Raw genomic sequence first — 12,800 nt, 5'->3', positions numbered from 1 at the left:
TTCCAAGAGAGTTATTTAACAACATCGAGATTTCAAGTTTGTTTCCACGTTTGATTTGTACCAAGTTCAAGAAGTACTTCAAAGTTAAAAACGATAGTGGTGAAATCAATTCAATCGAATATTTGACATGGAAAAAGTTAAATTGATCAATGAAACACAAAAAAAATTGTTAATCATGGAAATATCATTCGAAGAACGGTCATTCCAAAATACTTTTCTTATGCCTATTAATAATTCAATCATTAAATTACAAACATATAAAGCATGGTTCTTTAGTTCGTTGCTTTTCAATAGAGATTTATATCTATGAACTTTAACAATATTTCAGTGTCTTAATATTGAAATGAAAATACTCTTTATAATTCACATTTTGAATTATTCTACCAATTATTTTGACAGTGAAATTGAACAAAATTATATCAGTAAAGCACATTGCATACCTTTTGGGGAAAATTGAAACCAATATTATATTTTCAGGGTGTTTATCAACAATTTCAAGGTATTTTTTTTATGATATCAAAAAAATTTGAAATGTTGTAGTTGAGAACAATTATACCAGGTAACATTATAAGCACGATGAAAATCTTCTGATTGAGTATTATTAAACTCTTCATTTTATTGAATACGGAATAACAACCATTGTTGGTACTTTTGAAAAATGTTTGATTTTCCTATTGATATTAGGCCAATTGGAAAGTCCCCGGTCTGAAGCACAGATGCTAGTGCTAGTATTAAATCCATATGATTTTTAGTTAGTACCAACTTTCAAACGATACGTGTCAAAATTTGACAGCAGTCTGACCATTAATTTGTGAGATATTGCGTTGTGAGTATAACTACTTTTGTTATTTGAAAAAAGATGAAAAAAAAGAATTCGTGTGCTGATAAAATACTCCTTTTTGAAGGGAAGAAATACAGTTGAAGCAAAATCTTGGCTTAATGAAGAGTTTCCGGAGTCTACACCAGGAAAATCAACCATCATTGATTGGTATAATATACCTAATTGAGCTAGCTACTATTGAATTTTGCCTCATTGGAGACCATAACCACTTACTTAGGTGGTAAAATACTCAAGAAAAAGAATGAAACAAGGTTTATTCGAATTCTACGAAGAATACCGCAGACTTTACCGATATTCTTGTTCTACATCATCTCATGTGTGGTCTCCAATGCAAATATATCAAACACAAAGACCAAACATCTCCTTCATCATAGCATTCTCCCTACGATCATTCTAGAAATAATTCCCAGAGTTCGTTATCCTCTCCTTGTCTAATTCACCCGAATTACCACAAAATATGAACTCTTATTACAAACAGATGCAACATTCCATCATTTATTTTATTATCTCAACATCTACACCGTTTATTTTCATACCACACCACGTATTTTTAGTAGACCCCAAACAATTTCAAAACCAAAAAACACACCACCAAGTCTAGTGCAAGAGGTCATCTAAAAATACGTCGCGCATCAAGGTCGGCGTCTATTTCAAAAGCGACGCCTGCCGTCGTTGTGCATGGCGTCGATTTATGAAATTACGGGATGTCCCACCAATCATAACGGCTTTATGAAATATTATAAGGGGATCGTGATTGGTCGAAGGGTCTTCTCATAAGCCAATGGAATGGAAATATGAAATAATATAGAGCGAAGGCGTCGAATGGGGATATAAGGAAGCGTCGGTTTGTCGGCGCAGCAATCAATATACACGTGCGTTTGATGTATTTGGCGACGTTGTCAAATCGAGCCATTTTTCCCTCGAAAGAGGTATTTCCAGATTGAATTTTCACTTCGGAATTTTTTGTCATCTAATGTTTATTTTCTTATATTATATGTAGAACACATTCCTCAACCTCTAGTTTATGTTTACGCAGTTTATGTAGCTTTAAATTCGTCATTTTTATCCCCACAATCGTTAAAATGCAACCACAGAAATGTAGTTTGACACAACTCTCCGTTCAAGGACTGTGATTCTCAGTGCAAAGTTTCATCACAATCAGATGAGTTCTTGCAGAAATTCAGGCCGTTTTATTTCGGAATCGAGTATTTTTTTTCTATGGCTGTGATACAACCACAGAAATGAAATTTGGCACAACTCTCCGTTCAGAAACTGTGATCCTCAGTGCGAAGTTTCATCACAATCGGATGGTACTTGCGGAGATTCAGGCCATTTTGTTTCGAAATCGAGTAATTTTTTTCTATGGTTGTGATGCATCAACCACAGGAATGAACTAAGTCTAATTTTCGATCAATTGTGAAATAAAAGGCTAATTGAAGAGTCCCTGGTCTACCATATTAAAACACATTTTTCTGGTAAAGTTCGTTTTTATTATTCAACATAGTTGCCCCTTCGAGGGCGATACAGCGATTATAGCGATCTTCCAACTTTTCGATACCATTTTTGTAGTACAATTTGTCTTTCGCTTCAAAATAGGCCTCAGTTTCGGCGATTACTTCTTCATTGGCGCTTTATTTCTTCCAGCGAGCATTATTCTGAGATCTGAGAACAGGAAAAAGTCGCTGGGGGCCAGATCTGGCGGATACGGTAGATGCAGAAGCAATTCGAAGCCCAATTCATGCAATTTTGCCATTGTTTTCATTGATTTGTGACACGGCGCATTGTCTTGATGAAACAGCACCTATTTCTTTAAATGGGGCCATTTTTTAACGATTTCATCCTTTAAAAGATCCAATAACGCTATTTAATAATCGCTGTTGATGATCTGGCCCTTTTGGAGGTAATAAATGAATATTATACCTTGCGCATTCCAGAATACTGATGCCATAAACTTGCCCGCTAAATGTTGTATTTTTTCTCGCTTTGGATTCGGTTCATCGTGTGCAGTCCACTCAAATGATGGAGCCATGTCAAATATAGACCCAAAAATTCAGGTTTATTTCACTTAAACAGCTTCAAACACTGCTCTGAATCATTAACACGTTGTTTCTTTTGATCGATTGTGAGCTGGCGCGGCACTCATTTTGCACACAGCTTTCTCATGTACAAATTTTCGTGAATGATGGAATGTACACGTTCAAATGATATCTTCACAATGTCTGCTATCTCAATCAACTTCACTTTACGGTCATTCAAAATTAATTTCTGAGCTTTTTCGATTTTTTCGTCGTTGACAGCCTCTTTTGGGCGTTCACTGCGTTCGCCGTCTTCGGTGCTCATTTTACCACTTTAAACTTAGCATACCAATTAATGATGGTTGATTTTCTTGATACAGACCCCGGAAACTCTTCATCAAGCCAAGATTTTGCTTTTTTTTTGTATTTTTTCCATTCAAAAAGCAATATTTTATCAGCACACGAAATTCTTTTTTCAAATAACAAAAGTAGCTACACTAAAACGCAATATCTCACAAAGTAATGGATTGATGTCAAATTTTGACACGTATCGTTTGAAGGTTGGTACTAACTAAAAATTATATGGATTTAACCGCCATCTGTGCATCCGACCGGGGACTTTTCAATTGGCCTCATAATGGCCTATATCAAATGGGTGAGAATCGAAAATTATCAAAAAAATTGAGAAAGCACTGACGTGAAGTCAGGAGCCTTTAAGCGCTTGTTTTTTCATTCACTGATCGCACCCTTGGAGGCCATATATACTATACACAGTTATGTGGTCTTCAAGGGCGCAATGAATAAAAGTGAGCCCAAAAGCTACCAATTTCACTGCATTTTTAATTTTTCAAATTGTGTTTAAAATTTTAAGTATTCAAACAAAGATGACATCATATCATTTTAAACTCAAAAAATGAACTTTTAATTCCTCATTAACTTTTTCCAATCTACACTTGACCTTTCAAGTATCACATTTTTCACACATAAAATCAACAATTAATTTTGAAATGAGATAAAAATATGTCGTTTCCACCTAATTACTCAAAATCCACTAAATCAATGCCTCTATTATTCCATTATCATGCTATATATATTTCGATGATAATAATGAAGAGTTACAGTCTTGAAACAAGATCGACATGAACAAATTGGGACTATTTGTGGTGGTTCTGCTTTTCGCAGCATTGCAATATTTTATCAGCACACGAAATTCTTTTTTTCCATCTTTGTTCAAATCACAAAAGTAGCTACACTCAAAACGCAATATTTCACAAACTAATGGTCAGACTGCTGTAAAATTTTGACACGTATCGTTTGAAGGTTGGTACTAACTAAAAATCATATGGATTTAATGCTAGCACCGCCATCTGTGCATCAGACCGAGGACTTTTCAATTGGCCTAATAGCATAGTTCGAAATGAGCTTGTGATATGATACGGTACTCTTAAGAATGATGTCGTTGGAAAAATTTTCTTGCTGAAATTTAGAATCTGACAACAATTTTTTTCAATTTTTAAATGAATTTTAGACTTTTCTGTACAGCTCCAGTTTCATATCTGTCTGCTAGCCTGTGTTATAACAAATCCTTGTAACAACCCTTAACTTATACAATTCTTATCTGATTTAAAATGAATTTGTTATTTTTTTCAATTATTTATGTTTGACTTGATACTATAGGAATTAATCATTGTCCAGTGATTCAATTATTATTAATTGACTTTAGTATCCAAATGGCCTAATATTAAATCTCATCTGAAAACATCTAAGATACGATAAATTACGAAATAAGACACCTACCGTTCACAGTTACCTTAACCAGCACCATCTCCTCCTTCCTATCCGGCTCGAAGGACCAGGCACGATGTGGCAACGTCGAATTCATATCATATCGTATATATCGTCATTGGACGGCCACGCTCATAACGGCGCAGGACAATGCAAGGACAAGACATGGAGCACTTACGGTAATTCAAGGTGCGAGATCCTGGGCAGAAGGACCAAGGCTGCGACGGACACCGCATAGAGGAGCAACTAACTGCTCGAGCTAGAGGCATTAGCATGCACGCCGTCTAATCGATGGGAGAGACAGCGTCGCACGTGAACACGTGAGTTAGTCACGCCGTCGCTGTCCTTTGGGTATGCGTGGAATTTTTGGCTTGCTCCACTTGTTGCCGGTACTTAATCTAGTTACCGTTTCAAGAATCTGTTGATTGGGTGTAAAAAACTATTCCTCGAAATGACTGCGTATTTGCAGCTGATATTCCCATCAATATTTGTCGCTCATATGATTTGACACTTGATGTCACTTGAAGTCAAGTGAATGATGCTATAGAACTTTAAATTGCAATAAAACAACGATGGATAATTCGATTGACATGAATTTTATTTATCCGCAAGATAATCTTGTGGCATTACATTCTAAATATGATTTCTGGCATATGTACCGCCACGGCTGGCTCGGATGTAGTCCAATCTGGACGTCCAATTTTCGATGACTTTTTCCAACATTTGTGGCCGTATATCGGCAATAACACGGCGAATGTTGTCTTCCAAATGGTCAAGGGTTTGTGGCTTATCCGCATAGACCAATGACTTTACATAGCCCAACAGAAAGTAGTCTAGCGGTGTTAAATCACAAGATCTTGGAGGCCAATTCACAGGTCCAAAACGTGAAATCAGGCGGTCACCAAACGTGTCTTTCAATAAATCGATTGTGGCACGAGCTGTGTGACATGTTGCGCCGTCTTGTTGGAACCACATCATGGTTGTTTAATTCAGGAATGAAAAAGTTAGTAATCATGGCTCTATACCGATCACCATTGACTGTAACGTTCTGGCCATCATCGTTTTTGAAGAAGTACGGACCAATGATTCCACCAGCCCATAAAGCGCACCAAACAGTCAGTTTTTCTAGATGTAACGGTGTTTCGACATACACTTGAGGATGAGCTTCACTCCATATGCGGCAGTTTTGTTTGTTGACGTAGCCATTCAACCAAAAGTGCGCTTCATTGCTAAACAAAATAAAATGGACGTAGTGCGCGATACGTATTCCGCACAGAACCATTATTTTCGAAATAAAATTGCACTATTTGCAAGCGTTTTTCAGGCGTGAGTCTATTCATGATGAATTGCCAAACCAAACTGAGAATAAATCACTTGACAGCTGTTAAATCGGTCACCATTTTGAACAGTAATGCCAACTTAAAGTTATATACCTCGAAAAAAACACCCGTTAGTTGTTTTTCAATCTCGAGTCAAGTCAAGTATTTAATTATCAAGTACTTGAATCATATCAAGTTACTTGATTTTAGCAGTTTTTTTGTGTAGTGTCAAATCAATAAAAAAATTATGAAATGAGAAGGAGCCTCGTAAAAAACACTTCTATTTATTAAACTTATTTTATAGAAGAACCGAAACTATCAACTTTTTCGAAATAGAAACATAAATTAAATCACTATAAATCATAACAAAATAAAAAATAATAAAATATAAAGTTTCTTAATATTGAAAACCTTCAGGCTTTGTTAGATTTCATAATTTTCCATCAAAGATCTAATACACATGAGGCATCTTATAGATTTGTCGTCTAACCTATTGCGGGTTTTTGTAACAGAACAGCTCTGGAAAATTGTCTTTCAACAGTAGCTGAAGATGCTGGCGTTGATAAAAAATCCTTGGCCATTTTGGCCAAGTTTGGAAAGAAATTTCTGAAAGTACCAAAATCTACCAGTCAGGTTAGTTAGTTATTTAAATTATTAGTAACAATAATATTTCTCGCTGGATTCCGAAAAAGTTTGAACTTTTTCAGTGTTATTCATCAATAAGTACTCAAGTGATGTTTTCTAAAATGAATAATTCATCTCATTCTGCTTAGAATCAATTCGAATAATCAACAGTTACTCCTCTTTCTTTATGAGATTTGTCTAAAAATGGAACAAACGCTGAACTTTTTCGGTTGGTTTGTATTTCCCGCAAGATATTATGTTAATGGCAATTCGAAATTTAATTAATGTTTTCAGGTATACCTCAAGCTCAAGATATTAACTGAGATTTACGAATGTTTATTATATTCAATTTTACAGTCTGGTGGTTCCTTAATAATTACACGAATGCAGTCTGTTCTTGTCGAATTCGTCTACAAACATCGTTTATATTGAAGGATTGGACAGGAAAAAAACCGAAAATAACCATTTTCACCTTCAGAAATGACCTCAAGGTTACAGAGAAATACTTTTTTGGAAGGTCGTTTGAAATATCAGCCATAGTGTTATTATTATTATTGGAAATGAGAGGTTGTCGTGTTAACATTCACTTGAATTTTTTCTTCAATTCAGAAAGATTTCAGATCTTCGTTCATTATTTTTCGATTAGCAAGTTTCAAGTTCACGCACCTAATATGTCATTGCAAAAATTCACAATGTGGTCCCCACTGAAGCATTCAAAAGAATACAATTCTCCGAAGGTAATAGGAACCGAAAATATCAACTTTTTTGAAATACAAACATGAATTAAATCACTATAAATCATAACGAAATCAAAAATATCTTAATATTGAGAAACTTCCAGTCTTTGATCGATTTCATCATTTTCCATCCAGGATCTAAGACACATAAGGCATCTTATAGATTCGTCGCTTAACCTATTGTAGGTTTTGTAGTAAACTGTGAGAGCAGCTCTGGAAAATTGTCTTTCAACAGGAGCTGAATATGCTAGCGTTGATAAAAAATCCTTGGCCATTTTGGGCAAGTTTGGATAGATATTTCTGAAACTACCAAAATCTATCTATAGATTTCATAGAAATGTGAGAAAGCTACAATAAAGTCTCACTGGCGAATGCTTCAGTCTCTCGGCGCTCGAGGAATCCCCTTATTTAGTCTAAGCGCGCACGAGATTACTAAAATATATGCCTGCATATCAAGCTCAGATAATATCAAGTAGATTGATATCAAGTCAAGCAATAAATATCTAAAATCAAGTCAAGTCAAGCTCAAGTATGTAATTTTTCGCGAGCTTGATTTTCAAGTCAAATAGTTGGTTAAATTGTCAAGCTTCTTGGCTTGACGAATCCCTACTAACTAGGCTATCCGAAAGGCAAAAAAAAATCATGGCTTGACATTTGCATAAATGGGTTCATTTTTCTTTAGTCATTTCCGAAAAATTGTAGTTTCTTTCGGACCACCTGTAAACTGATCCGTAAATCTGCAAAAAACTTGAAAACTTTTCGGGAATTTAATAAAAAAATCTTACAATCATCCCGAACGGTTTTCAAAATATGTTTTTCATGTTAAACCTTCATATCCATCAAATTTGCCGAAAAAAGTGGCCTATGTCAAAAAGTACCACAGATAAATGATGACAAGTGGGATATTTCGAAATCAGAATTTCACAGAGGATATAAAAGTCTCATTTGAAAAACAGAGTGGTCTCGTGTTTCACAACTCTCGGATCAGCCTGTAGAGTCAAAAATAATTCAAGCTTATACCCTGTCGATTCCTTCAAAATTTCATTTCTGCCAGCCCAAAATTTTCAAGAATTATCGACCGATCGATCAGTATTGACTCACCCTGTATATTGCTTCAAAATCAGATATATGAACTGAGTTTTTCAATTTATTCGAAAATCCTATATCATCAAGATTAACTGAAAAATAATCCCTAGTATTATCTGGAATCAGCATAATTATAAATAAATGTGTTCTTGGAGAACAATTGTTGATTGAACTGAACCGGGGAAAATGTAATGTAAGTATTTACCAGTTTATGTTGTCCATTGGTCACTCACATAAATGAGAGTTAATTCTAATGATGGACAAGGGACCGAAATACTTCTGCAGAGCATAATGGCAGCAATCAGATTATACGAGGGACACTATAGCCTATTCTCTATATATTTCTTCCGAATAGCACCTAAGAGAATAGGATATCTAGCAATAAATTTGAATCAAACTAATTGAGAAACATGAACCCCAATAGTTAATGCATGAAGAGAAATGATCGAAAAATCTTACAGGGATTTGAACTGCATAGATTCGTAAACTGATCGCTAATCTTATTTTATTTTCTCTATTTCAGTATCGTAATCAGTTCATTACAGTATGAACTAAAAACAGTGCTGTAGTGAACTCATTACAGTATTGCGTCTGATATCTATTGCCATCAGAATTGTATTGAGGTGATTTTGATTTGAGAACATGATGACAAATTGAAACAAATATTCTAAAATGCTTCTTTATTGAATATATCTTGGATCACATAACTCATTAGAAAATAATGTATTCTGAAGGAATGCTCTTGTAATAACAGTTATGCAATCGGACAACATGGAGAGCTTCATCTTTTCCTTTCTCTACTTTGCTACACTTCTCGATAGCCTTCTCAACCACGTCTTTTTCCAACCCCATCTTAGTCAAGTAGGTCCGAATAAGATCATTCTGAATGTTTGCATTCTCGTCAACCAGTTTGCCAGTTTTTGCAAGACACAGGGCATGTTGTTTGAGAGCATCATCATTTTCATCCATTTGAGCATCTTTTTTCACTTTGGCCACCACTTCCGGGGTGATTGGGCTTTTCTTGTTACATTCTTCATGAAGTTTTTTAGCAAGTTCGATGAACTCTGGAGTTTTGGCCTAAAAAAAGTTACAGCTATAGATTATTAGATATCGAGGGTTGGTGAACCTGTCAAAGTTTGAAAGCATGAATTTAATTATAGGACGTACTACTCTCACCAGTAATGAATATATCAGTGCTTTGGTTAACCAGAAGCCCTAAATTATGTCTTTATAGTTAAAATACTTAGAGTAATAAACATAGGAAGAGCATATGTCATTTATTGTAAGCAAATTTTATCCCCAGCATGAACTATCAAATTTGACATGAAGCGAGCGGAAATGAAAACATATGAAACGATATTTCACTCATTTCGCGAGTTTCTCCATAAAGAACGCATTTCTTATGTTCCTTACTGAATCAAAATGTCATATTAACTGAAAATATATTGAAATAAATACCTAAATATATCAGAAATTTAGAAAACAAACTTCAAGCGTGCCAAACGACGTGAAACAACCGATGACACTAGGAGAGCAAAAGTTGCCAAACCTTGGATTTCAACAGGTATAGATACAGAAAATAATAAATATTCTGCTTATTATAAATTAGGAAAAATATCGGATTCCAAATATTTAAATTTGCATATTTAATCGGAAATCAATCGAATAAATATATTTCATACAATGTAATATACATTTATAACGATATAGTGAAATTATGGATTTGAAAATTTATCACAATCCGACAAGGTAATCTAAGCATTTTGGGGACATGTAAAAATTGCGTGTACTCCCTCTATCTATGTTCATTACTCTGTTATAATAAAATGGTTATAACAAGATATCTCCGAACAATTTGGAGAAATCCAAAAGCGAATACAATTTATAACCTATAAGCAGCAGAAGGCGAAACGTGAAGTTAAAAACGGACTAGACTAAAGCTGAAAATCCGGGAATTTTATATTTTTCTATCGAAAAGGTTCTATCGAGGGTTAGTACAAGGTATCTTTCATTTTTCTTGTACACACAGAAAATTTGAATGAAAATAGGTTTCCCAGTGCACTTGTGTGACCGAAAATATTTAAATTATTAAATTTTTAATTGAATGGGAATTTCAATGCACTCTAAACATGTATCTTTACTCATCCATGAAGAGTGAAATCAGCATATTCACTTCGAATGGTTTACTTTGCGTTATGTTTGCATTGGAAGTGAAATGAGGATGAAAAAGTGTAAAAAAAAAGATTTTGAAGCTTTCCACTCGTCTTTCCACCAGGATAAAATGAGCCAATCTCAAAAAAATGCCTCTGACAGTTTTTCAACAAGTAGATTCGAAATATTTATTAGAAGGAGAAAAGTGAATGAAATGAAAGATAGAATGTAGGATCAGAAAATTCTCTGAAGTATTTCCAATTAGATAGGTATAATTCTATAACAAAATGCAGAAATAATTTCAGATAAATCTCTAGTTTTCTTCGAGTATTCATTGATCCTGACACTTATTATAATGCAAACATCATTTAATCTTAAAAAACTGATCAAAGAGAATATGAATAAGGAATTGATAAGATGAGAAAGCACGATTCAGCAAATTGACAATTCTTTCAAATAAAAATATAGGATTCGCATGAAAAAAATACATTTTGAAATTATTGCAATAAAAAAGAAATGTTTACATAAAACTAACCTCCAATGCTGCGAAAAGCAGAACCACCACAAATAGTACCAATTTGTTCATGTCGATCTTGTTTCAAGACTGTAGCTCTTCATTAGTATCATCGAAATATATAGCATGATAATGGAATAATAGAGCCATTGATTTAGTGGATTTTGAGTAATTAGGTGGAAACGACATATTTTTTTTATCTCATTTCAAAATTAATTGTTGATTTGATGTGTGAAAAATGTGATACTTGAAAGGTCAAGTGTAGATTGGAAAAAGTTAATGAGGAATAAAAAGTTCATTCGAGTTTAAAATGATATGACGTCATCTTTGTTTGAAAATTTTAAACACAAACGTGTGATGTGAATTCGAAAAATTAAAAATGCAGTGAAATTGGTAGCTTTTGAGCGCACTTTTATTCATTGCGCCCTTGAAGACCACATAAATTTATATAGTATATATGGCCTCCAAGGGTGCGATTAGTGAATGAAACAACAAGCGCTCAAAGGCTCCTGACTTCACGTCAGTGCTTTCTCAATTTTTTTGATAATTTTCGATTTTCACCCATTTGATATATGCCATTATAAGGCCAATTGAAAAGTCCCCGGACTGATGCACAGATGGCGTTCAAATCCATATGATTTTTAGTTAGTACCAACCTTTAAACGATACATGTCAAAATTTGACATTAGTCCATTACTTTGTAAGATATTGCGTTGTAAGTGTAGCTACTTTTGTTATTTGATAAAAGATTTCGCCCCTGTTATTATTTCGGTCATTTTGTCTTTTGTGAATGCGACGTATAGACTAAGAAGTATGGCGGAGATGGTTTCATATTTGATTTTTTTTTTAATGTGGATGTAGAATTGCTATTCTACATACAACGCGTCACACTAGTGCAGCTAGAGAGAAAGAAGGCTTTGGAGCTGCAGCCCCCAAAAATACCAACATTTCAAAGGAAGTTTGTCAATGTAAAGAACATTATTAGGCCAATTGAAAAGACCCCATTCTGATGCACATTTATCGGTGTTAGTATTAAATCCATATGATTTTTAGTTAGTACCAATCTTCAAACGATACGTGTCAAAATTTTACTGCAGTCCGACCTTCTGTTTGTGATATATTGCGTTGTGAGTGTAGCTACTTTTATTATTTGAGAATATTTAAAAAAAATATATCGTGTGCTTATGAAATATTGCTTTTTGAATGGAAAAAATACAGTTGAAGCAGAATCTTGGCTTGATGAAGAGTTTCCGGGGTCTGCGCAGCAGGAAAATCAACCATCATTGATTGGTATGCTAAGTTTAAACGTGGTGAAATGAGCACCGAAGACGGCGAACGCAGTGGACGCTCAAAAGAGCTGTCACCGACGAAAAAATCAAAAAATTCACAAAATAATTTTGAATGACCGTAACGTGAAGTTGAAGGAGTAAGAAGACATTGTGAAGATATCATCTGAACGTGTACATCACGAATATTTCTATATGAGAAAGCTGTGTGCAAAATGGGTTATGCGCGAGCACACAATCGATCAAAAGCAACAACGTCTTAATGATTCTGAGGAGTATTTGAAACTGTGGAAAAACACAACAGTTAGCTGGCAAGGTTATGGCATCAGTATTCTGGGATGCTCAAGGTAAAATATTCATTGATTACCTCCAAAATTGCCAGACCATCAACAGTGATTATTATATAGCGGTATTGGATCGTTTAAATAATGAATCATTAAGA

At 34.6% G+C, this 12,800-nt stretch overlaps 1 protein-coding gene across 1 annotated transcript; it reads right to left on the bottom strand.

The window, feature by feature from the left end:
• Positions 1-9,072: 9,072 nt before the first annotated feature.
• On the bottom strand, positions 9,073-11,250 carry LOC123677755. The gene is made up of 2 exons (XM_045614447.1): positions 11,094-11,250; positions 9,073-9,484 (listed from the first exon to the last, which is right to left on the bottom strand). Exons 1-2 carry the CDS (start codon positions 11,142-11,144, stop codon positions 9,119-9,121), a joined length of 417 nt encoding a protein of 138 aa, XP_045470403.1. The 5' UTR covers positions 11,145-11,250; the 3' UTR covers positions 9,073-9,118.
• Positions 11,251-12,800: the final 1,550 nt, after the last annotated feature.

Source organism: Harmonia axyridis, chromosome 4 (assembly GCF_914767665.1).
Source record: "Harmonia axyridis chromosome 4, icHarAxyr1.1, whole genome shotgun sequence".
NCBI classification, from domain to species: domain Eukaryota; kingdom Metazoa; phylum Arthropoda; class Insecta; order Coleoptera; family Coccinellidae; genus Harmonia; species Harmonia axyridis.
Note: the sequence above shows the minus strand (reverse complement) of the source record. Positions and strands in the feature narration are given on the sequence as shown.